Genomic DNA, 27,444 nt, shown 5'->3' on the forward strand with positions numbered 1-27,444 from the left:
AGAGGAGGGGGCAAAGGAGGCAAGGGGGTGGGGGCAGAAAGAGGAGACGAAAGCAGACGACAGAATATTGCTAGAGAGCAGGATGGGAGGTGAAAGGAGACAAATTTAGAGAAGAAAATTTTTCGGTCACTACCCAGATTCGAACCCTGGACCTTTGAATTAGAGGCCAACACCTTAACCTCTAGGCTACGAGAGCCCCCTCATCAATGTCATGCTCATAACTGTGCCTGAACAGCAACAGGGAACTGTTGGCTTTTCTTTCCTAATCCTTACTATCATCATTTTTCCTCTACTTTTTTTTGTCACACTTCTGCGACCCGTTATTTCCGGGGTACCTTGATAGTCGAAGCAGACTTTGTGCTGTTGAAGCTAGGGAGGTGAGCAGGTTAAGTCTGATTCCCTGTAAGGACTTCTCTGTTGACATCCACCCCTCAAGCTCAGAATATGACTTTATGCAGTTGCGAGCACTGTAAAACCTCTACTTAAACTAAAAAAGTCACCGTTCCCGTCGCCACTATTTTTACCACAGTAATTTACTAAAATTAAAATCATGAGAAGGGGGAAATATTTTGTTACGTCCCTTGGTTCTGTAATCCCGAAGGTTAAGTTAAACTTCGGACCGGTGAATCTTTTTTTCCATTCCCTGGACGACAATTCATTTACGGCAATTGCTACAAAATAAGGTCATATAAGAGCCGAAGTGTTACAAGAAAGTAGCAAACACAAAAAAGGAGGAGAGATAAGGACGATAGATATTCGATAGGAAAAAAGGAGCAAACCACACCAGAACATCCACCAACCACCCACTCATCCATAGCCGATTGTAACTGAAACAGAAGCAGCACACCACACCACAGGGTGTCCCACTTGCAGTCTACGAGATGTTGAAATGAGCTTTTCCCAAAACTTTTGGGTCAAATCCTCCCCATACTGAGGACACAATCACGCAAATTAACAAACCCACAACTCAAACAAAAACTGGAGAAACAATCAAATGTAACTTACTTCAAAGAAAGCTTTATTTCATTGAGGAAAAAAAAACCCCAAAAAATTGTTTCAGGTCCCTCCCCACACTAAAATAACCAAATTCCCACAACATATTCGCTTGAAAACAGAACAGCGGTTACATTTTGATTTCATCAAAAGTCTGAATAAAAGAAAGCTTGTCAAGCCAAAATTAAAAGGAGCCCAACTTACAATCATATCTATCTGATCGAAAAGAGTTAATTCTAGTAACAAGCAAGACTTACTATAATTTCAACTGCACATGCATCATGTACTGCATATGAAGAATAAACAGCATTGCAAATGCTGACAAAAATTAATCTTACATCCTGAACAGGTAATTTGCAGTAGGATTATGTATTCATAATCAAACAAAGGAGCCATACACATGGATTAAAATTAAAAGTTTGCGAAATTCAGATTTTTCAAATTCTGCTGGATTACGTATGTCTATTGAGAAAACACAGACTAAAATCATCAAAAACTGTTCCTTCTTCTCCATGTTTTGTGTGAATAAATAATGAAGACTACACACTGTAATGCAGACATCAACAGAGGAAATATCTTCCTCTCTAAAGACAACAGTCACTTATTTCAGTTAAAGACAAAAGCCAGATAGAAGAACAGATGAAAGAGAAAAGGAAAGTTGAGACAATAGACACAAATAACAGAGAAACAGAGTAGGAGCTACAAGGAAACCAGAAAGAAACAGGGACAAACCTAAGAAGAATCAAGAGGGCAGACCAAAAAAAACTTTCTTTAGCAGGTAGAACATCGGTTTAAAATGATGAGTAAAACATTGACATAATCATATTATTTAACCATTATAGTGCAATCCTGGCAGTTTGCAAATTTCAAAACAAATTGAACAATTACAACGTATTATGGGCATGCCAAAATACGAATCTCAAAATCATCTCCTCTTCTCAACTAAACTTAATTAACCACTGACTTCAAGCATTCATATGCTTATCTCGTTCCGTCAAACCACATTCATCGTAAAATTCAAGACACCCAGAGAAAAAAAAGACATCATAAAAAGAAGACAAAAATAACTTTCACCTGCAATTTCTTCAAAAATACATGATCATAAATTCAAAATAATGAAACTCTGGGTACATGGGTCTCTAGTATCTCACAGTTGTCCAGCCATCATCTTCTTCACCTGGCCCTGCAATGAAAGGGAAAAAACAACAAAACATTCAGATATGAAAAAGGAGCCCCCCACAGGTGCAACAGAACTTGCTACTTTTTTTTGTCTCACCACAGATATTTACACTATTTTAAATACACAAATACACATGACCAAAATATACTGAATAGTATCCACACAATTATGTAATTATAGACTTACAGAAATGGCAAAGTTTACCAATTTCAGTGAAGTCCATTGTATGACACACAGCTAAGAATTACACATTTTTGTGACGTACTGTGCACTTCATACGACAACGAAGGGGATAAAAAAAGAAGACGCTGCCATCCATGTTATGTTCACCAATTAATACCTGTACCAAATCTGGAGTACAACTTTAAAATTCTCTACAGCAGTTCAATACAAAGTTCGAACCCAACACTGTCCAGGGCATTGTTTGAAAGATTGTCTAGCTATTTAAAATACAAATGTGAACAGGTTTTTAGTCAATGAGAGATTTTTGCAGAAGGGCTTTTTTCTGCTATCTGATAAATCAAAACGTTCCTATATCAGACTAGGAAAAGGAACACCTAAAAAGTGGCATTTGCCAACTATGAAAGAAAAAAAAAAAGAACATAATAATACCCCCCCCCCCCCCCCAAAAGTCAATAAGTGCCAGGAGCAAACAAAAACAAGAACACCCCCCCTCCCCCCCAAAAGTCAATAAGTGCTAGGAACAAAGAAAATAGACAAAACCAAGACATAAAGAGTAACTTTTGAGTACAAAACTACTTACCAGGTTCTCTTTTCTCCTGCCTGGGTGGTGGGCCATCACCTGGTGAGCAGACAAAAATAAGCACATAATATTATTATCATTTCAATTAGACCTGCATGTGAGCCTCAACCATATTGTCTGAAAATTTTGCGCAAACCCCCCCATATTAGAGCTTTTGTGGGTGTCATAAGGATGGACTTCCGAGTAACGAGCGACCACCCCGACAAACACAACAAAGGACAGACCTAACCCTACCCATAGGCCTACCCCAAAAAGAGAACCTGCAACGTGCCTCATGTGAAAAGGCCAGCAAAAGTCCAAAGTGAAAAAAAAATTTTAATTAAAAAACCACACTCCAAAACAAACAAGGCTTACAAGGAGCATATATATTTAAATATAATGGCCTACATCTACATATTGCTAGATCTAGATCTATAATAATAGGGTTTGCTACAATAACACAATAGAATTGGAATATGAATCCTCCATATAGATCTAGTAATCTAAATAAATCTAGATCAAGACCAGATCTTGTAAAACAAGTGAATAGGATCTAGGAATAGGCCTTGAACTAGGAATCCGCATCCGATTCCGAACAGAGGGGCTCGGCTGAGTCTAGATTCTAAATAAATAAATAATTCACGCACCTGATGAAATGCTTTTTACCAACATTAACATTACAGCACAACCTATGCTAGGGTTTGACACAATAGAATTGTAATATGAATCCTCCATTGAGGTCTTATAATGATCTATATAAATCTAGATCTAGATTCTATTATCTAAGTGAGTCGGACTGGAATGAATCCACACGATCTGAACAATTGAATTTGTCAACAAAACGAAATTCAAAATGGCCGCTCGAGCACGAAACTGAAAGTAGATAATTTAGGTCGTCGTCCTTTTTCGTATTCGCATTTCTACTCAGGTTCCGACAATTATGTCGGAAACGCCGACGTCGGCACGAAAACAAAAGCGCGAGCGTCGCGGCGGGGGTCACGCAACTGTTGTGTGACCCGTCTGAAGTGAGTTAAACCTTAAGACTACTCCTACTATGTGAATTCCCCAGAAGCAGCTTCACCTGACCACGCAAATTTTCTAACTAGCAAGCTAAAATTTGTATGTTTTTGCATGCTAGAAAAAGTAGCACAAATCGATCGTCTGTAAGCATAAGGAACCCCTGAGCATTTATACAAAAATCTGTTATGATCAATTGTATGGATCAGTGGGGAAAAAAAATTTGAATTTAAAAAAAAAAAAGAAAAAAATTAGTCTTCCAAAGGCTAATAAAACAGGGCTGTCCACCTATCAGCATATTTTTTTTTGTAAACAACAGATAGAAATTTAGTAAACTGGCCTAAAAATTCGTGATAAGGTCATGGAAAAACCACCTTCAATGGGATGCCAATGACAGGGGTTGTAGTCCACTAGAGTATAAATGTAGCGTAAACAAAGGCGTGATGATACCCCAGGAAAGTTGGATGTGGGTTTGGGTAAGTTGTTCGCGCATCCAATCCGGACATTGAGAATTGCCTCGTTGGTGAGACAACTTCCTTGGCCTTCGGCATAATGTGGTAGGGTTTTTGGGTAGCTAATATTTTCCACAAAATTCGTAACGATTCCACCAAATTCATAATGGTGGGCAGCCCTGTAAAACCCAACAAACTGCACATTTGAGAGGGGTGTATATAAACAGTCACAGAAGGTACAAAAAGCTAGTAAAAGTTTTAAATGTATACTCTAGAACCTATGGAAAATTCCTCACCTCCTCTCCTCCAGCTGTCCTCTCTATCTCCACCTCTTCTTTCTGGGGGAGGCCGTCTATCATCACGGCTAGGGGGACCCCTGTCTTCTCTGTCAAAACCTCTGCGGTCATCCCGGTCGAAGCCGCCGCCGCCACCACGACGATCCTCTCTGTCTGGGGGGCCACCTCTTCTCCACGAGCTCTCAGAGTCACCACCAAAGCCGCCTCTGCGCGGCTCGTCGCGGGGGCCTCGGTCCTCCCGGTCCCTCCAGCTTCCGCCGCCTCCACCTCTAGGCCCGTCCCTCGGAGGAGCCCTGTCCCCGCCACGCCAGTCGTCCCTTTCTCTGGGCGGAGGGCGGTCATCTCGCCTGTCCCTCCAGCTGTCTCTTTCTCTGGGACCGTCCCTGGGTGCGTCGCGCGGTCCTGACCTCCAGCTGTCGCCCTCTGGCCGCCGGTCCCGGCCTCCGCGCCAGTCGTCTCGTGGACCACGATCATCGCGCGGACCTCGGTCATCGCGGAAGTCACGGGGCCCTCTGTCTTCAAAGTCACGGTCCCTATCCCTAAAGTCTCTCGCGTCTCTGTCTGGTTGCCTACGGAAATCTCGGTCTCTTGGGGGGCCTCTCTCGTCCCTCGGACCCCTGAAATCATCTCTGTCGCGAGGGGGGCCCCTTCCATCTCTGTCATCAGGTTCACGGAAGTCCCTGTCACCCCTAGGTGGTCCGCGACTTCCTCCGTCATCAAAGTCCCTCGGTGGGGCCCGAGGACGATCGTCCCGGTCCCTCGGGGGTCCTCGTAAACCATCACCTTCTCGAGGAGCTGGAGGTCCCCCGGCATCATGATCTGCTGGTGGGCCATCTTCATACTCTCCATCCCCTTCAGGGTCTGCCTCTCTGCAGAAAAAAGCATAAACACATGTTTCAAACCAGGACATTCTTCTCCTCCACAGGCCCTTCAGAATGTATTCTTTACTCACTTGAGCCTAAGCTAGCCCAATGACCATTGTGAACTGACAGCTTTGGGGTATATTGAATGATTTATCACGAAGAGAATGTAAAAACTATCATACTGAAAATTGCTCCAACAGAAATAGGAAACCGCACGCACCTTATTAGACAATAGTTTTTAACTTTATAAAGTAAGTTGAGCCATTGAGCTCACTTGTTTGTTTTTGTTTTAGTAAGAGTTTTACTGCGCTTGCAACTGCATAAAGTAATATTACCGCGCGAAAAACAAATTGGTTCTATTTGCAACAGTTCACTGCATAGCCCGAATCTGGTCAACACCTTTACTAAAATGCTAAAATACCAAAAAAATGGGGGTAAATAAATTTTAAATTTGAATACTTTTTAAAATAATGTTAAAAATTTTAAACCATGTTATTTACAATTTTCCATCAAGGCCAATGGCCTTTATAAAATCAAGGATTCTGTTGGGATCAATGACAGAAAACAGGTCTTGCAGTTTTTTGCATCTAAAATATTTCTATCGGGTCTCTCCGAAGTCTAGACATTCTGTTAAAATGTGTCTAGTGGTAAAATCTGTGTTGCATCCGACACAAAACGCCTTCTCTTCTCCCTGAAGGAGGTATTAGTGTGTCGGGGACGTGTGTCCAATGCGCAATCGAGTAAAAATGACTTCGTCTCTTCTGAAGAGGCCCTAAGGTTTTCATGGACCCAGTTTGGGCTTGACGTGTAATTTATTTTATTTTTGGGTTTTTTCAATGAGTCTCCCACAGACTGGGGGTGTAGAGCTCACTTGATACCACTCCATTAACTGTGGAGGGCTGAAACAAAGTGCCTTAAATCCAGGACCAACCCAGTTTTTACATTTTCCCATGATAACTTATGCTAGAAATATAGTATTGCACGACAAGAAAACTTGTGGAACCGTTATACCTGAATAGGTCTATATGAATTTTCAAACATGATTGACCGCAAAACATGACGGCGTTCCGAGACTTACCCTCTGGATCTCCAAGTGTCCTTTTCCTGGTTTCTTTCTCTCCAGCCACCAGCCTTTGGTCTCCATGCTTTGCTCTCCCCTTCATCTTGACCTCCTCCTCCTCCTCTACGCCAGTCTCCCTCATTCTCTCGCTCCCTCTCCCCATCCCTGTCAAGGTCACGCCGTGAGTCATCGCGCCTTGATTCATCACGCCTGGATAAACAATTGACCAAAAATCAGTGGCAGAAAACTCAGACACATCATATAATGACTCAATTTCCTTGCTTTATCAGGGGAGAAAAAATATCAGAAGATACCATTCTCAAAATAAACAAAAAATGAAAATTAAATTTTATAAAAATCTACTCTAGTCTTAACGAGTTGTAGGCCTGTTCTCCGTTTTGTAGCAGCAAGTCTAGTTGAAGAACCATGGCTTACCGAACCATTAAAAAGAATAATTTTCAAGCTAGTAAAATGAATTGCCTCTCAAAATGTTCACAACAGTACAAAAATTTGATACATATGTGCCTGCCTGGTGAAAGGTACAGTAATATACAATTGCTTGAACTGAGATACAGAGCAATAAAGGTCAAAAATCAATTTTTTAAAACAAAAACTGAGTTCCATCATAAACATTGTTTAGCCATTTATCTACCGATGTTTACTGGGCTTTGTGGTGGGTGGGGGTGGGTGGGAACGCAATGCAGGCTGTGTGAAACTGGATGAACTCTGGATGGGTAGGTCTAGATCGAGACCATTTTTTTTTCAATTTTCTTTTCTGCCCCTGATCAGAAAAGCTCCCGCTTTTACTTTATGTAGATGTAAGCCTAGATGTGAGAGGGTATGTTTCCACACAGGAAGTGCTCCGGGGAAAAAAATTTTTTAATGCATAAACGACGGTCAGAACAAGCCAGTCCCGGCAACCTCGTTGAAAGCGACAATCATTGTATTAATAAAAAAAACGACGAAAACAAAAATAAAGTAATAAAAAGATTTTTAAATTGCAAACACATTTTAAAGTTTTCTTGGCCTCTTCTTAAGAAAACGTTCAAGAGGGTCTCAAAAGTCAATCTCACATCATAGCATGCCAATAGGCACAGATACTAAAATAGTAAATGTGCAGAGCTAAGCTAAAGAAAGTCAAATTTTTATTATTTAGTTTTGAACTAAAGAACGAAGCACTCTAAAGAGGGACAGTTGAAACAGAATTCACTTACTTAATCATTGCCCTGAACAATAACCCCTCTAGAGCAGACCAATTAGAAATGCCATTCTCGAATAACAGAGAATACAATTAGAAAGCCATTTTAGAATGACAGAGAATATATGATTGGTTTCTTTTCAAAAGTAGGAAAACTGCCAAGACAGTCCATTTTTTAGAAGACAGAAAAACCCAAAAGATTTTTGCTGCTCTACTTAAATCACTACATGGAACTCCACAGCTTTTTTGCATGTTCCCTTTGATCCAGGACTTGGCATACACACAAGAGTTGTAGAACGGCACTTTTGTTCAATGTTATGGAGACTTTTTCAGAGATCTCAGACATGTTCACTTAAGAGTGCAAAAAGATAGTAGCCCTATCAAGGCCCACTTACTGCTGGCGCACTTCCTCTCTGCGCTTTGCCTCTCTCTCTTCGATTTCTCTCTCCTTAGCCATCTGCTTCTGCATCTGCTCATCCAGCTTAGCTTTCCTCTCCAGGTATACTCGCTCTTCTTCCTCTCTCTTCTCCTGCTCAAGACGTTCTTGTTCTTCACGTTCTGCAGGTGGGAATGGAAACGGGTTAATTTAAAAAGCCATTACATAAGGGAGGGTGGATATTTACAAATTCTCACAGATTTTCTCCCCATATGATACCCTACTTGCCTTTATGGAGATTTAACATTTTATAAAACAATTTTCAGAGACATTTCAGAAAGACTAATAATGCTATAAAACAAAATCATAGCTAGGGGCAAATTGTGACAATGACATGTACTAGTCAAGTTTTTGTACTGATGTATGTAATGTGAATGCCGAACAATTACCACAAGTAGTGAAAATAAACCTAAGGTGACTGAAATTTGGTTTTATTGGAGACTTTCTCATGAAAAGAAATCAAATGGAAAAAGTACTGAAAGAAAAGAAAGTTGGCTGCTCACTAATAAAAACAAACTAATCAACAAAAGACAAATGCAGTTGCTGGGGCACTTGAATCAATATAAAGGCGTAACTCATTGACGACGCAAGTTTTTCACCAAAAATTTCCCTGAAAACGCACGATTCTTACCTATTTTTAAAAAATCAGTGTGATAAACCTATCAACTGCAGAGGTATAAAAGTTGACACAAAGTAAGATCGTCATGTATACTTACATAAAATGTATTTATTTTTACAAAAACTTTGAAAAAATTATGTTTTAGGTGAAAAAAATAATTATATGTAAACAGAGAAAAAAAACTTTTTATGAGCTAAGCTCATGGATCTCAGAATTGATTGTAGTCTATTAGAATGGTTTCAAACAAGTAATACATAGTGATATTATCTATAAGAATAGTGACATTGCCAGGAGCATTGTAGTTTACTGAATCAATAATCCCTATCGAAGCGATAGTGAAAGGAGCTTCCAGCAGCTCTCTGTTTTTTGTTTATGTAAAAAGTAGGTCAGGTCAGCGTGTTTCGGCAGGTTTCTTATAGCAGACATTTCGGGTGACCAATGGTCAAAGGGATACAACCACAATAAATTTAAATGGTTTAACTAACACTGGGAGTCATTCCCCTTGAGATTCTATTAGTTTTTAGGTAAAAAAAAAATGGCACAAGTTGCCGGGCCCCGGGGCCCGGCGCGTCTTCAGAGTTTGTTGACCTCGCCGGGTCCCGGCACGTCGTCAATGAGTTAAACATCTTGCTCTCACTGGAAAAAATACAAGGCAAAAGGGAAAGGGATAGACCAAAATCAACAAACAGAATTTGAACAGATAGGTGACAGGGTAGTATAGATGTTTTTAGAGCATCCGAGCAGAGAAATGAGTGTAAGTTTCAGATCTCACACTTAACGATGATGATTCTATTGTTCCCTGTCAAGCTTTTCCCTCCAAAAGACTGCTGTTATCTAGGAACATTGCACAGAACAAAATAAAATCCAAACATATGATACAGAATGTCAATGGACCCCATCAACACATTTCACGATCATCCCTGCAGAGAGCAACCATTTTCAAAACACATGAGTCAAAACTCTCACCTCTCTTCAGCATTTCATCGCGTGCCCTTTGAGCAGCTTCCTCCTTATCCTGATTCCATTTCTGTCTCCTCTCCTCTTTGCGCTGCTTTTTCCTCTCAAACAGACGTTTTCTGCGCTCATCAGCAAGAAGCCTCTCAAACTCCCTGAGCTTATCCTGTAAATGTCAAAATTCATGACAGTGTTGATGATTCAAGAATGAAATACGAAAAACTAGCCAGAAAAACTCTCTACAACTTGAAGAGCTTAACACTTTGCCACCACAAAGCTCATATGTGTCATGACACGGTGGAATCAGGCACTCGTCAATTTTGGAACATATGGAGTTACTTGCATCATCTTAAAGCTAGTCCATTTGCCTTGCTTTTCGTGAAAAAAGGATCCCTTTACCTTTGATACAAGTCAAGCTATTGGAGGTGGGGGTCACCTGGTTTCAAATGTAAAATTAGCGAGAAAATGGCCACCAAAGTTGAGTTAATTCCTTAGATTGAGAGTCCATGGAAACTGAAAATTTTTATCGTTTCTGGCTTTAATCAACGTTTTTCAGTAAATCCATACAGAAAAGCGTTCTTTCATGGGCATGAAAGGTGTTGAGCCAAAAAACAAAAATTCGAAAAAAAATTCCTAAACGAGCTGAAAAATGCCAATTTCTTGTCTTTCATTATTTTGGCGAGCGCCTGATTTTACCACGCTGCATCACACATAGTAAAGGCAAAGGCGTTTTGGGGAACATCCAAAGCAACTGGGTGTTAAATAAAGCTGATCAACGAGAAGTGATGGCAAAGTGTTACGACTCTTCAGGAAGTAAAACTAACCAACCCCTCTACTTTAGCTGAATATGGACTACACAGATCATGCCCACTCCAGAGCCTGAACTTTAAAAAAAAGTTGATAGAAACCTCCTGTCATCAAAAGAACACAATGAAAACAGCTCTGCGCTTGTTTAAAAATACCTAAAAAGATAGGGATCACAACTCTTACGACAATTCCCAACTGCGACAGTGAACGCACACTTAGAGGCCTTATAATTCCTGATGGAGCAAAAGCCATTAACATACATTCCCCAGGTTTCTGATTCTTACACCTGAACAGATTTCAAGAGGCTTTGGAGTAGCCTAGACCTGCATGTGAGCCACAACCAGATTGTCTTAAAATTTACCCCCCCCCCCCCCTTAAGAGCCTTTGTGGGTGTCATAAGGATCGAAGGACTTCCGAGTAGCGAGCGACCACCCCAACAAACACAATAAAGAAGAGACCTAACCCTAACCCTACCCCTAGGCCTACCCCCAAAAAAGAACCTGCAACGGGCCTCACGTAAAAAGGCCAGCACAAGTCCAAAATTTAAAAAACCACGCCAAAACAAACAAGGAGCATAGATCCAGGCCTACATCTACATTGCTATATTAATAGGGTTTGATACAATAACAATAACACAATAGAATTGGAATATGAATCCTCCATATAGATCTAGAGTCTATTTAATTAGGGCAAGTAAGTCGGACTTGAATTAATCCACAAGATCTGAACAATTGAATTAGTCAACAAACGAAATTCAAAATGGCCGCTCGAGCACGAAACTGAAAGTAGATAATTTAGACCTGCATGTGAGCCTCAACCAGATTGTCTGAAAATTTTGTGATATTAATAGTGTTTGATACAATAACAATAACACAATAGAATTGGAATATGAATCCTCCATATAGATCTAGAGTCTATTTAATTAGGGCAAGTAAGTCGGACTTGAATTAATCCACAAGATCTGAACAATTGAATTAGTCAACAAACGAAATTCAAAATGGCCGCTCGAGCACGAAACTGAAAGTAGATAATTAGACCTGCATGTGAGCCTCAACTAGATTGTCTGAAAATTTTGCGCAACCCCCCCCCCCCCAAAAATAAAAGCCTTTGTGGGTGTCATAAGGAAGGACATCCGAGTAACGAGCGACCACCTCAACAAACACAATAAAGAAGAGACCTAACCCTAACCCTACCCCCAAAAAGAACCTGCAACGGGCCTCATGTAAAAAGGCCAAAACAAGTCCTAAATGAAAAAAAAAAATTTAATTAAAAAAACCACATTCCAAAACAAGGAGCATATAGATCTAGATCTAGATTCTAGATCTAAATCTAGATCTATATATGGCTTACATCTACATTGCTATAGGGTTTGATACAATAACACAATAGAATTGGAAAATGAATCCTCCATATAGATCTAGTAATTAAATAAATCTAGATCTTGTAGAACAAGTGAATAGGAATAGGCCTTGAACTAGAAATCCGCATCCGATTCCGAACAGAGGGACTCAGCTGAGTCTAGATTCTAGATCTAGATCTAGAATCTATATCTAAATAAATAAATAATTCACACACCTGATGAAATGCTTATTTTTACCAATATTAATATTACAGCACAACCTATGATAGGGTTTGACACAACAGAATTGGAATATGAATCCTCCATTGAGGTCTATAATGATCTATATAAATCTAGATCTAGATCTAGATTCTATTAGAACAAGAGAGTCGGACTTGAATGAATCCACACGATTTGAACAATTGAATTAGTAAACAAACGAAATTCAAAATGACCGCTCGAGCACGAAACTGAAAGTAGATAATTTAGGTTGTCGTCCTTTTTCGTATTCGCATTTCTACTTAGGTTCCGACAATTATGTCGGAAACGCCGACGTCGGCAGTCGGCATGAAAACGAAAGTGCCGGTGGCAGAAAAAGGGGTCGCTGGCAGTCGGCCAGGCCTCGCACTACGCACATTGACTGATACAGGCAGGCCTAGCGATAGCATTGGCCGGTTCGCGATTGTCGGATTTCAGACGATTGTCGGCAAACATGCAGGTCTAGATAATCTAGGCCGTCCTCCTTTTTCGTATTCGCATTTCTACTCAGGTTCCGACAACACCGACGTCTGCCGTCGGCACGAAAGTGAAGGTGCCGACAAAGCCGACGGGAGAAAAAGAGGTCGCTGGCAGTCGGCCAGGCCTCGCACTACGCACATTGACTGATACAGGTGGGCCTAGCGATAGCATCGGCCAGCTCGCGGGTCGGGTCGCGATTGTCGGCAAACATGCAGGTCTAGTAGCCTTAGCCTTGTGCTCTTTCGACAGCTAGATTAGAACTACCACAATGAGTAACACAGCTGTGCATTCAGTAACGCATGTATGAGACAACCTTTCACATACGTCGATTAACTACTCCGAAAAGAATTGTTTAAGTTAAAACGAAATTCTGATATTTAAAATATATCTAATACTTCATGTGTTCAAAACACTCAAGTTATAATGCCACACTCATTAAACTACTCACCTCATACTCAGACTTCTTTGCCTTCTTCAGGGTGCTGGTAAATGAATCCAGGTCTGCTTTCATCAGATTCAAACGAGCTTTGGTCTCCAGGGCATGAGTCCTTTCTTCCTTCATATTCTCGATCTGAGAATCATTTAAGAAAATAACTATAACACCAACATTTAACTTTGTTTCATTTCTGGCAAAATAACGATTTCTATTTATTAGAGATTTGTACAGCGGGAACTTTGATCAAATATTTTTGTAAGTCATCCTCACAGAAGATCAACAAGAACAAGCTTGTTACTTTCACAAAAAAGATCTGGAAGCTCTTGTTGTCCAGAGGTATGGTGTTTACCTCTCATTCAATAGGTCCAGGGTTCAAAACCTAAGAGTGACGGAACATTTTCTTCCTTAAATTTTCTCCATTCACTTCCTTTCCTACTCTCTAACCATGTTCTGCCCCCTCCCTTCCCCTGGACTGCATACTCTTTCTACAGCTACTCTTGGCTCCTTCTTACAACCGTCTTTCAGCCACATCCCTGATCTTAGGGTAGGTAAGATATAATACCTAGCCTTCTTCGACAAGGTCTCATGTGCAAATTGTGAACGTTAAAGATCCGTTGGTGGTCCTAAAATCAATAAGAGAAGGCTTCCGCCACCGCCCACAAAAAAATTCAAAAATTATTCCTTCCAAACTAAAAATGCTTAATGTGTCCCACACACTCATATGACTTTGTGCAGCTGCGAGTACCATTAAAAAATACCAACAAACAACCCTTCAATAAGGATTAATTTCAAATTGGTTTGATAAGCTAAGGTATAACTTCTCAGCAAATAAAACTATTTACTATGCAAACTAAAAGTAATTAATTACATACTACTTATCAGAAACAAAACTTTCAAGCTACAGAAAGATGGATTCATTTGCACGAATTTTCACAACATAAAAAATTGGAAAAACACTCATTAATAGCAACATCACCTTTTTCTTGCTATTCAGTTTTCCTCATAGTCTGAAACAATCTAATCCAGTGATGCACAGTGCTTACCCTTTGTTTCTCCTGTTCCTCCCAGAACTGTTTATGAGCCTTTTGATCCTCTTCATATTGCTCCTGCAGCAACGGAATCTCCTCAATCCGCTTCGCACGAGCTAGATAGTCAACCTATTGATGAGATAAGCAAAACATTTCTATGGTTAAATCATGACAAGATGTAAAAGAAATATCTAAATAAAAGCAATGCTAAACTTTTATCTTCAGGGCTGATAACATTATAGTGACCTTTGCTGGAGCTGAATAGTCAATCATCCCCCCCCCCCCCCACTTCCAATTAACAGTACATTCTCTTATACACAAGTTTTCAGAAGTATGAACCTCTCTTTCGTTATCAGGAAACTTCTACACACACCAATGAATCTATGAACCCCATGGATCTATCAAGACCCCACATTGATTAAAAACCAACCTCTTTTCACTAAAGCCAGTAATGGTTCTATTAGTGTCAAAGACTTCAATAGCTTAAAGATAGTAGAAACGAGACCACAGAATTTCAAGAAATCCTGAAAGAGGGATAACCATACTAATAACAAAGACTTGCTGATACATCTATGATGGGAAAACATTTTTAATCCGAGGACAACACATACAAAGTATTGCTCACTTTACGTAATCTTTTCATTATCAATATCCCTTTAAAAATGACAACATCAAACCCCCCCCCCCCCAAACAAACCTTCTTTTCTTGGCCTTTCAGTCTCTCTTGAAGCTCTTTCTTCTCCTTTTCTAGTTGCTCCACCTGCTTTGCCATGATCTCATCCACATCAAGCTCTGCAATCTCCTGTGATCAAAAAGAACATACACAATAAGACAATTCAATGATACAATCTTGAGTATATCAACAATTATAAAATAAACTTATATTAAACTCATTGAACTGTTCATTACAGAATGAAATTCTAAAAACCAATTGTAAAACCAGTATGACCATACAAATTTGCCTTTCATAACACACACACAAAGCATACAGAGATTTCATCCATCTAACGAACAAATCACAGTGAAATTTCCCTACTTCTTCATCAATGTTCTGCAGAATCTTCGAGCCTTGTGGCGTCTTTCGGAGTTCGTCAAGACGCTCTCGGACGTGGCGCCGCTTAATCTGCTCATGCTCCTCCTGTTGACGCTGTTTGCTGCGCTCTTCAGCTTCTCTTTCGAGACGAGCCATCTCAGCTTCATACGCGCGTCTTCTCTGTTCCTCCTGCTGTTCATACTCTTCTCTCTCCTGTACAAATGAGAGGACAATACAAAATGATGAGTTTCCGTAATTATTACAGTATCTTAAAAATTAAAATTATTCATTTTCAGCAAAAAGCCATCTTGCAAGCGAAAGAAACATAAACAAAATGTCCACAACCCGCACAAGAGAAATTCACCACAGACACCTTCCAACATGAAAATGACAACCATACCTTGACCTTTAACAAAAATCATAAATGTTACTTGAAAAAAAAAAATCAGCAGCTAGAAATGCACAAGTTTTTAACTTTGTATACAGTTTACAGGATAAAATCATCAGTGACTAGTTATCTATGTAAAAACCAACCGAGTAACATCATAAATTCCACAAGGTCTACAGAACTGACCCTCTGATCTTGGCTCTGTTCCAGCTGCTCTTTGCGGTTTTCAATGATTTGACGTCTCTGCAGAATGCGAGTGTGCTCCTTCTTGGCTGACAGCCGATAGTTATTCAGGATTGTGGTCTTCAGTTCCTCCTCTTCCACCTGGAACAAAGCATGCAGACATGTAAACACTCAAGCAATTGACTCATAACCCACGGTTCGAACATTGCGTGATAGCGCTGAAGTCTGAAACACAACACCCACCGTAAAGTTGCATATAGACACAATGACAACCATTTAATGTGGGTACAATGAAGGACAGAGACAATAAAAGGTTACTATGAACTACGCCAACAGCATTAAATTATAAACATGTATTTTATAGAATAATAGACACTGCGCACCCTAGCAAACTACACAAAACAACAAATCCGGTTATTTGGTACAACATCCAAACTTGAAAAAAACCATAAACATGTTTTGAAGCAAGCAAATATATAAAGTACCACTTAAGGGTACACCGAGACACAAAAAGTTATACGGAAAATACACAGAAATGAGGACTATCAAGGAAACCTTGAACCCCAAACAAAGAGTCCTAAAATTATCTAATATTAGCCAAAACATTTTGTCAACATGTGTATCTATTTATAGTCAAAGTACAGATTTTTTCTGAAAAGCATTTCAATTTTTTTTTGCGAGTGAGCAAGTCTTCGACTGGCCATTTTTATATAACCTCATATGTGCTACATGCAATGTAATCTTTCTTTTGTGACTCAACCGTCCTCCAAAAAGTACCAACTAAAGAGCTGCAATCTGAAGTTAAAAATCAATGCCAAAAAAAAAGCAGTCTGTGAAGCCATTCTTACCACAGTGCTCTCTTTTGGACCAATAATGTCCATGGCCTGGTTCAAGGCTTGTGCAATGTTGATGACTTGGTTGCGAATCTGCTCACTGGGCATGCTCTGAATGTACGGTCCTTCAGGGATATCTTCCTTTTGAGATACACCAAGATCTGTTCCAAAACTCAAGGAGTGCGTCCGATGGTCAATGCGAACCTTCAAAGAAAAAAACAAAAAAAGTTCTCATACATTTTGTATTCCCTACAGATTCGCTTCAAGCATTAAGAGCAATAACAGCAGGGACTTAAAAAGGAAATCTTTTTTGGGAGACCATATATTACATGTACAAACTCATACAATTAACTATATCTCTTTCTCCTGTGAGCGTGTGTGTGCGCGAGCGTTAACGTGCGACAGGTCATCTAAAGTGAAAATATATAAAAACCCTTTCTCTTTTCCCCATAAAAGATAAGACAAAAAAGTCACATTAGTTCCCTCCTCAAAAACAGTTAAACCCAAAAAAGTAAACAGTACAAATTTATGGGAAGGAGCAGAGGTGGTAACAGTGAAAAGAGTAAAAGAGTTAAATGAAATGAGAAAACTTTATCCTGCCCCTGACATCAGACTCCTGCAAAACATAATCATCACTGCAATAAGGAGAACAAAAAAAAACAAAACAAAAAAACAAAGACGACAAAAAAATACTAAACCTTGGCCCATGAACCCTCTTTCGGAAAGGATTTCTTCATCCCTTTACAAAGTAGAAGTCAACAAATGTGTTTCAGAGTACTTTTCTAAGAACATAAAATGATATGGAAAAAAAAGTATGACATGTATGGGGGGGGGGGGGGGGAAGAGACTTTTGAGAACAATTTTAATTAACACCAGTGAATCATACCTGTAGTTCTAGAGTTTTGGCAGCATCCACAATGACACCCTCAAGGCGGTGCTCTGATGCAAAGGGGACCAAAGATGCAAATCTACTGAACTTGATCTGCTGGTATACTTGAGACACCTGGAAGAATTCAAAAGGAAAGGTTAAATTACAAAAGGAACGCTTTGAGCATGAAGCACAAGACAACATAGATAAAATCTTGACTGTCACTGAAGATATTTTTAAAAAAGCTTGTTCAGTGAAAGCTGCAATTTCTCCAGCATATATTGATGAGCCATTGGTATTATAAATGAGCATGTTCCCAGGTTACCTCAAGCTGCGACGAATCCAGTGTTTTAGCATTGCTGATGCACGGCAAGTGACATTGCTACAATAAGCCAGTTTGAGTGTGTATGAGCCCATTGAATCATGACTCCCTTCATCTGAACTAGTGAGGAAAACTTAGATACGGTGAAGGAGACATGAACAGAGGCATACGCTTGGACTCACAGGTTGACACGAGTGAGAACCACAAAGCAATGAGTTAACAACTGACCTGCTTCAACACTCTAGAGACGATGATGTCCTCCAGCTGGGGGACGTACTGAGCCAAGTCATCGCTCTTCTCGATGAACTCCACCACAGGCTTGACTTTCTTGTACAGGCTGAGTGGATGGAAATCAACCTCCAAAAACTGATACAGGTTCTGCAGCTCTTGGTGGGCAAACTGGATGCAACCATATTTTACCTAATCAGGAGGGAAAAAAACAAACATATATAATTCAGTCTTGCAACACTTCCCATGTCTGTGATTCTTTATTACAGGATGAAGCCATAGCTGATGATAATATAAGATAATATAAAGGTAATAGGGAAAACCTGTATGAACCTTCAAACCCAAGCATGAATAGTAAAAATACTTAACAACTTCATAAGCTAACCACCCAATCAGAGGTTCCCTTTTCAAACAATAATCATGGAACAAAACATGAAAAAATTTACACTTAAAATTATTGAATCCAATACAGGCGTGCCAAACTTTTTCAACACCAATCTGGGACACTTAATGTTATAACATCAGAATACATACCAACTAACAAAATAACATCAAATACAACTGATTTTAAGTCTTGTGTAAATTTATCCCTTCTCAGATTCTCGATTGCCGAATCTGAGACTGTCCCAGGAAATTTGAGACAGTCGGCAAAGCCGGTAATGCTAAATCTCCCTTCAGCGTTTTCAGTTTCAAAATTAAATGAATTCTAGACTGGCTGACTATATTCACACATTTAATGAGATCTTCTAATATCAGAATAACACATTCTCACCGCCACTCTTTTATACATGCTCAAAACCCACAATGTGGCATACTACTTTTGACACCCAAACCGAGCTTCCACAGAAAGTGGCTACAAAATTCAAACAAAACTTATTTTTAAAATAGTGTGCAACAATTTTTTGTAACTCTAATAACGTCAATTTAAACATAAAAAGGAAATATATCTTCCCATTTGGTAAACATGGATTGTTATCGAGAGTTTGCATTTTCCCCAAGGCTCAAAGTACCGAAACTGCAAAGTGAGCCGCAATTTGCAGCAGAAATAAAAATCAAAGCATGTGCACACTCAAGCTTACCAAGTCTTTCACCAGGGATTGCCTGGTTGGAGGGGTTTGGAGCATCAATAAAGTTGCCAGTTTTCGCTGTTTTTCAAGAGCACTCTCATCCAAAACCAGCAGGTTACCAATAACATTTCTGCTTGGAGGAATTGGGATGGCCATAGTGGCACACAGCACTCGGGATGCCATCCTGGGTTGAAGAAAATGAAAATTTCATGAGGCAAAAAAAATCTGAACAAAAACACATGAAATCTATTATTTTTAATGTACATAAAAAAACACCACAATTATTTTTTCTTAAGATGCGGAGCTGTTCTATTTTTAAAAAGAATTAGTGAATGATTTTTACATTAAGTTTAAAACTCACGAACTTAACATCTTTAGTCTACATTCAATGTTTACAGTGCATATCCTTTTAATATCTAAAAAGGTCATTGTCTGCTTGTCTTTGCTTTAGTGTTTTACAGCACCTGGAACACCATTGTGTTATCATTTAGGTGACACAGGACAGTAACAGAAAAAAGGAGAAGCTGAAATAAGGACGACAGATGTCAGAGGAAAGAATGAGCAAACCATCCCAGAACACCTGCCAACCACTCAGTCTTTCTGTCTGCAAAGTCAAGTGGTTTTGGTAATTTGCAGATTGCGAACTGCAACTATAGTGTTCCTCACTTCATTCAATCAACAAATTAATCAAAACTGCAACACTGAACACTTACTTCTGAAGTTCCTCTGGAGAAAGATTCTTTCTCTGCTCTCTAGACAAGTTGAAGAGTCTATGAAGGGTGCAGGCATGGAACAAATGATTCCCAGACTTAGAGAAGACAAGTCCCAACTTCTGGAAGTAGTTGGCCATGAGCGAAGGTTTCGGCTGCTTCTTCGACAGAATGATGAGCCCATGGATATCTTCAACAGCTTTGAAAGCTTCCTGTGATGGAGAGAACAAGAGAGAATAGCATTTCGAAAAAAATCTTATGGATATCTTCTGCAGTTTTGAAAGCTTCCCATGAAAGAGGGAACAAAAGAGCACAACTGGCTATGAGTGAAAATGATATGTCCAAATAAAATATTAATGTGTCACCACATGGTGGTGTCAGGCTCTCGTCAATTTTTTGTAAAAAGGAGTTTCTGGTATCATTTTAAAATTTGTTTACTTCTCTTGCTTTAGAGGAAGAAATACCACTTCTCTAGAACAGAAGTAAAAAAATATTTGCAATCGAAGGTGGTGGGGGTCACTTGGTGGCAGAGGTAAAATTAGCAAAAAAATTGGCCACCAAAGTTTGGTGGCTTCCACACCTTGCATGTCCTTAGAAACTGCAAATTTGCATTTTTTGTGCCTTGTGGTTTTTAGGGGTTGTTTTTTTAAAAAGCAAAACCCAAACAGAAATTTGTTTTAATGGACAAACCACAAACGTTGAGCAAATCTTTTTAAAAATTACAATTAAAAATCGATTAAAAATTGCCCCTCAAGCAGAAAAATTTCAGCTCCTACGAATTCATTATTTTGACGAGCACCTGATTTCACCACGATGCAACACAAATGAAAATGTTTGAACACTGCCAACAGCAGTAGATTTACAAGAGTAAAAACAAATTTGGCCTGTTCACTTTATATTTCTTTCCTTTTATTTTAAATTACTGACAGTAAACTAAATGTAAACAACATGTTTTAAACTCATTCCTTTCACATCAGATACCAATACACTGTCTCCTCCCCGTCCTCCCCTATCTTACTGGAAAAATGATTTCAAACATCTAAAACCACACAGAACATATTCCTAAAAAACAACAGATCTCCTGAAAAAGTTAATGATAATTTTATTTCAACCTTACAATGTGTCTCTGCCGCTAATTTGAAAGGTAGGAAAATACGGCACCAGAACTCACCTGCCAGAGTTCCATGCTGATAGCACTGTCAAGCTGCACTAAACGGGTCTCAAGGTGCATAGCCTGAGAATCTTGGTTGTTCAGATTGATGGCAGTCTGCTGGTGCTGGTGCTTGTGAATGTGACTCAGGTGAGTACGGAGCTGAGGGGGATTTTTTAAAACATTAGTTCGTTTTGAGTTTTCATTGTAGAATTACCACACACGTCATAATTTTTTTAGGTGAAAAAACATTTCACCAACAAAGATGAACATTTGTCTTCATTCATTGTGAATACTAGTCACAAATTACACATGTGGAAAAAACAATCAAACCAAAGTAAGGGGATAAAATTGATATAACCACTGTATTCCTAAGAAGTATTTTTATATCATCCAAAACATCTCTCTATAAAACTAATGATAACAGCACAGGGAAAACAAGGACAAATTTACCACAACCAAGTAAATGTATGAAACAATACATTTACATACTTCCATATATATATTTATATACACACACAGATATACAAAGAAATAGAAATACATGTAAACACATATGAAGGATGGGTTTAAAAAAATGTATACAGACAGGGTTCCTTAGCAAATACATCCCCCCCCCCCAAACACTCACGGTATATTTCATAAGTCACCAAAACTGCCCTAGAGTGCACTCTCATGTTTCAAAAGAACCTTCCACTTCTTGTTTAGATTTTTTCAATAGTGAAACGAGTTTCAGAAACCTCAATCTACCAAAGACTTCTTCCTTTATATCATCGCAACGAGCTGTGGGGCTTTTTGAAAAAAATAACTGCGTGCAACATTTCAATATTGCTTTCATGTTAAAAAAAAAAAAATCCACATTAAAACGCAACAGGTCTGAGCTTCAATCTACCTATGAATAATAAACTTGACAGGATCTACTTTCACTTCCATATTGGTGAGGAGTTTGAAAAAAAATTATCACATGTAGCAGTCAGCACCGGGCAGAAGAAAGTTGGGCTTTGGCAAAGAATATTTTGACAAATTTCTGAAATGTACATGCTCAATAAAAAACCTTTACTCTTTCTGCCTCGACATTTTTTGTGGAAAGCATCGACTCAACATACAGAAAACTTGAAGCTAACCGTTGACCCGAAAATCAGTATCATCTTTGTACAGACCCATACTAAAAACCAAGCCAGAAAACTAAATTTGAAAGAAATTGTTTAAAATAATATTTAAATTTAACCCAGACACCCAAAATCAGTCAGATTAATGAGTACATCAAAGACTATCTCCCTATCCAACATGGAAAACAGTATTTAGCTATGATGCTCACATTGTCGCACAGCTTTCGGAACTCTGTCTTCCTCGTGTACTTCAGACAAAACTTGAATGCTGAAACAAATATCAGTGAGAATATAATTGTGCCCTGTATTGCTATACAAAAAGCAAAACACAATGGTCTTGTTCACAAATTAACAGTTAGATTGAAAACAAATATACTCATTAAATGCCAAGAAAGCAAAAACTCAAAAATATAATAATCATGACTTCTACATCCCTTTCCATTTAGACAATACTCATCTTGAATTATTTCTTTTAGTCACAAATCATTACGGAACTCTTATTAGACAAAAGAAATTGCACATAAAATAACCCCTTCCCTACTAACAATTTTTTTCTTTTTAAAATAGAAGACAAAAGAAAAATACTCACCCTGCTGGGCAATGTCTTGATACAGCCTCTCCACTCGAGAATTGTTCCGCAGAAGGTCTAAGCACTGCCTGTAAGACTCCCACAGGAACTTCACCCATGGCGTCAGAATGGCTCTGTCAGTACGATCTTGCAGATCCTCACCACTCACAGCTTTCAGCAACAGACTGAAATAAAAAACAAAGGAAATTTTCCCTGTTGTTTATCTTTCAAATCATTAATACGAAGAGAAACCATGGGTGTTTGCAAACATGAAAACAAAGTAAGGAAAACCTTTACACTCAACAATTTTTCTTAATGAACGAGAACAAAAATGAACTTGAAAATGGGACACATCCCAAAATGTCCTTCCACTAAAACGACAAACATCATTTCAGTCTTTTCAACTGATGTTTACAATGACAGGAACATTTACAAAATAATACTTACCTTTCTGGGGAGTCTGGCAGATCTAAATCATCGATGTCAACAACAGTCTGATGAGACTCTTTCCGGGCAGCCTCTGTCTTTTCCTCAGCAAGGGCTATGTAGTTCTTCACAACTTCCACCAAGGAGCTGATATTCACCTGAGTAAAAATTTCAGCAAAACAATGACCCTTGATGTCTTTTTCTTGCCAAAAAAAAAGATAAATTCAGAAAGGCAGTAACATGCTGCAGAATCAAGAATATGTTCAGTACAAAAAAAGACCCTACATTGTACAGTTCAGAGCCATGATGAATGACCAGTGTTATAAAATATAATCAATTTTTTTCTTTTTGTATTTATTTATACTTCCATTCAGCGGTAAAAGTTTTCAATAACCCTTTCCAGCCATCAATATTTTTTTTGTCAAACCCACATCGAGAGCAAACTAATACAGTCCATGCCGGCTTTAAGCACGGTCATCGGGAGAAAGCTTAAGCATGCTTAATGCCGAAGCGTGCTTGAGTGCGAAGTAGACATTATAAGAGATTTTCATGTAGAAAATTTCCCGTGCTATATCCCTTTGTTTGTAAGTAGGCCTATAGCGCTCCCGCAAAAGTGAGCACTGTTATTTTTACCCACCATGGTAGTTTTTGTTTTCTTGTTTGTTTTTGTTTTTTGGTCGAATGGGAAATGGATACTTAATTTAGACGGTCAGTCACGATACAGCACACTAGGCCTACACACTGCCCGCTGTGCCACATTCATACCCCTGCCTTCATCCCACCTCGCGCGTGATACACAATCAGGATTAATGGATAGCGAGGATCAAAGTTGAAATCGCAGCAAGCCTCCCTTTGTTTTGTTTTTTTGTCTGTGTGTAGCTTTGCCCTAGGCTAGATCCTATGTCCACGCGAACGGCTATGTGCATCTCTCTGCCTTCTTCTCCGCCCGTGTGAGTCTCCATCATTTGCATTTTTTGTGTTTCTCCTTACTTACACACTCCACTGCTGCGGTGTAGACTGTGTTCGAACTTCGATGAGTCATCATGAAAGTATGGACTGTCTTGTAAATGAAGTGTGCCTGAAGCCGAAGTTACTGTGTTAAAGGTGTGTAATTTATATAGCAAAAATTAGGTAAAAGCCGTTTAGCATGCTTGAGTCCGAAGCGTGCTTTATGCCGGCAGGGACTGTATGAGCAAAACTATAAAGAATAGAGACAAAAATTAGGAAACCAAAATAACGCGCCCCCCCCCTCTCAGTACTGCAAACAAACAGATGGCCGGGGACTTTAAAAATTATCTTTAGCACATTTATTTCCGAGTCAAATCAAATAAATAAACTTCACACAATCCATTTCCTTCACCTGCTGACAAATGTTCTTATACTGGTACAAGCCCTCCTTAGCAATATGAGACTTGCGCAGTTCCACACACAGAGAGAGATACTTCTCCATGATGGGCTCGTGCGTTTTCTGCCATGTTCGATGCTTTTTGCTCTTGATGACATCATAAAGTGCATCTAAAGCCCTTTGCTTCTTTCCAACATCAATGAACTCTGAAATGAAAATTGTTGAAATGAGTGATCCAAGGGTACAAAATTGGACAAATAAATTAACATGAAAACTACGAAAAATTAACAGGCCATGTAAATTTTTTTTTAGTTTAGCTCAATGAAGAACATCTTTAAAATCCTTCAATTATCTTAATCAACTGGTCTCATTGTAATTCTTTGTTTTACTTAAATCACTGAGATTGTCATGTTACAAAGGGAACTTTCGAATGATTTAGTGCACAAAATAAGAGTCCCATTTAAGACTACCAAAGTTGGAAGATCGAGATCGAAACGGTTGATCATTTGCACTGCGCAGTTGAACTTTGAACTTGCTTTTGTATCCAACTTGACCTGGGCCTAGATCTAGATATTCTTAGTCTTTTTCTTTTTCTCAGTTTACGTAGTGTATAGCATCAGAGTCAATCTGGGTGGAAGAAAGGTGCTGCACAATCACAGACAACCGAACCGAACAGCTCTGCAAGTTGCAAAGAAAATAATCAGAGTCGGCAGACTGCCATCGCGCAGTCATGTTGCCACCATGACGGAAAAAGTGGGAATCCCTCAGCCTCAATGACGTCAAACAAGATGGCCATCTACAAATATCGGCCAATGGCTTTCAGTTGTCGTTCCCTAGCTATCCGCTTGTCTCCCCTGATTTCCTTCACTATGGGGATCTAAGTGTCTAATAAAAGGCCACCTCTATTCTCACCCAGTTGCTTTTATCCATTTGATCATCCACACCGATAGAAAGTATTTCGAAAATAGGAAAAACAGGTCTTGTTTCACACTGGGTGAGATGTCGATTGTCTTTTTATATTCTCACCGTGAGAATAGAAAAACGATCTACCTCTCACCCTGGGTGAGACTTGCCAGCGTAGGCTATTCTCACCCGGTGCGAAACAAAACATGCTTTTCCTCATTGTGGAATTCTGTCTATCGGTGTGGGTGATCAGATTGATAAAAGCCAAGAACAAATTACGTTATAGCACAGTAAAAGTAAGCTAATTTGATCGTCTTCAAAGATGCTATGGCTATTTCACAGTTCGAATCGAGCCGAACTACGCGGGTCACCATTTTGTTTTGCCCGAAAGTTCTCGCAAGATCTACTCCTCCCCTCTCTCTCTCTGTCTCTTTCTGAATACTGTCTATCAGTGTGGACGATCAAAATGACCAAAACAAAGTTAAAAAATGATGTTAAAACACAAAAGTAAATTAATTTGGTTGTCTACAAAGATGCTACGGCTATTTAACTTTTCGAATCGAGCCGAACTTCGCGGGTCGCCATTTTGTTTTGACCGGAAGTTCTCGCGCTACTCCTCTCTCTGTCTCTTTCTCTCTCTCTCCACTGCCCACATACAAAATTGTACGCTTTTAGTAGGCTACAGTTGTAATGGAACGTTTGTTCACAGCACAGAATTCTACAATTTTTCTGTTATCACAGTGTAGAATTCTGTGGTTTAGGGTGAACGCAAAATTTGTTGGCCTAGATCTAGGCTATAACGGTGAACGCGCACCGGGTGAGAATAGCCAAAAGACTAGCCTGCACTATTCTCATCCCGGGTGAGAATAGAGGTGGCCCTTCCCTAATGAAATTGTTGCAAAAAATCCAACTAAAAACCTGTGTAGAAAAAACGAAACAGGTATAGAGATCTAGATCTACATCTAGATCTAGATATCAACATTTATAGATCTAGGAGGACTAAGAAGATCTGAAATCTAGAAGTTGCCTGTTGCTGCTTGTGACCAGAGAAGTGTTGTTGTACATTCTCCTTAGCTAACTTTTTAGTCTTAGTCATAGTCACTGTGAAATCAATAGATCTAGATTAGAATCTAGATCTAGATCTAGGCCTGGGCAGCTAAACACTGTAGTTACCAAATAAAGGAAAACCCAAAAGAACAGCATGAATTTTTCGGGATGAGAACAAAACAGGGGAACATCACAGAAGACACAACATGGGACATTTATTTCATGGGCGGGACCAACAAAGCCCCGGGGTCAGTGAATGAATGTGAACAAACAGCTTGACGATCATGGGCAGTGTTACAACGCTTACCATCTGCCCTCTTAAGGGCATTCTCTGGTCTTTGAAAATAAGTAGGCATGACTGCTTCAATGCATAACTTTCACACAGAATATAAAGTCACGAGAAAGCAGTCAAGAAGACAAACGATAGGCCAGCTGTCAAATATGGCGTTTCCGTCAGTGTCCGACCGACATGTGTAGAGAAAGGGCGGAAGTAGAATGTTGGATTCGGTTTCCGGATTTTTTTAACAAAGTCACTGCAAAGACTGCCGGCCGGTGCCTGTTCGATAGCCTAACAAAAAAGGCCTAGCCTTTGTGAACAAAACCTGTTTTCAACAACAGTAGTTGAAGTGTTGTTGTTTTTTAATCTATTATGATGTTTCAAAATCAGACTTACTAAGTCAATTTTCTTTAGCTTCCATTTTTTTCCTCTCAAGTTGAGACTAAACTGAGGGGAGGGGAAGAGTTAGTGGTTATTTCCCAGTCTGGACACCAGACATAATTACAATACAATTACACCCAAGGAGCTTGATTAGCCTAGAGTGCCTAGGCTACACCAGAAACAGAGAGAGAGGACCTACAAGCGATCATGGTTCTCCATTCGTTTCTTTGTTCGGATGTTCGAAAAAGAAAAAAGAAAAGAAAAGAAAAAAACCCAAGATCTATTTCTCCCTTTTCTTTCCCAGTCATCGCTGTTCAGGTTTTCTAAGTAAATTGCACCCCATTAGCCAACCCTCAACTGAAAACTGCAAAGGTCAGAGCGCACTAACGCGCGCGCGCACACACGCACACACACACACACACACACACACACACACACACACACACAC

The 27,444-nt window shown here is 39.4% G+C and overlaps 1 protein-coding gene across 1 annotated transcript; it reads right to left on the reverse strand.

The window, feature by feature from the left end:
- Window positions 1-997: 997 nt before the first annotated feature.
- LOC101856912 (eukaryotic translation initiation factor 3 subunit A) lies at window positions 998-26,827 on the reverse strand. The gene is made up of 22 exons (XM_005105706.3): window positions 26,646-26,827; window positions 24,404-24,594; window positions 23,065-23,201; window positions 22,639-22,802; window positions 22,259-22,317; window positions 20,962-21,102; window positions 19,794-20,002; window positions 19,093-19,264; window positions 18,014-18,205; window positions 17,482-17,598; window positions 16,611-16,799; window positions 15,766-15,903; window positions 15,195-15,404; window positions 14,856-14,960; window positions 14,174-14,287; window positions 13,143-13,265; window positions 9,823-9,976; window positions 8,197-8,359; window positions 6,622-6,813; window positions 4,681-5,549; window positions 2,937-2,975; window positions 998-2,176 (listed from the first exon to the last, which is right to left on the reverse strand). Exons 1-22 carry the CDS (start codon window positions 26,692-26,694, stop codon window positions 2,133-2,135), a joined length of 3,771 nt encoding a protein of 1,256 aa, XP_005105763.1. The 5' UTR covers window positions 26,695-26,827; the 3' UTR covers window positions 998-2,132.
- Between the last annotated feature and the right edge of the window lie 617 nt (window positions 26,828-27,444).

Source organism: Aplysia californica, unplaced genomic scaffold, assembly GCF_000002075.1.
Source record: "Aplysia californica isolate F4 #8 unplaced genomic scaffold, AplCal3.0 scaffold00487, whole genome shotgun sequence".
Lineage (NCBI taxonomy): Eukaryota > Metazoa > Mollusca > Gastropoda > Aplysiida > Aplysiidae > Aplysia > Aplysia californica.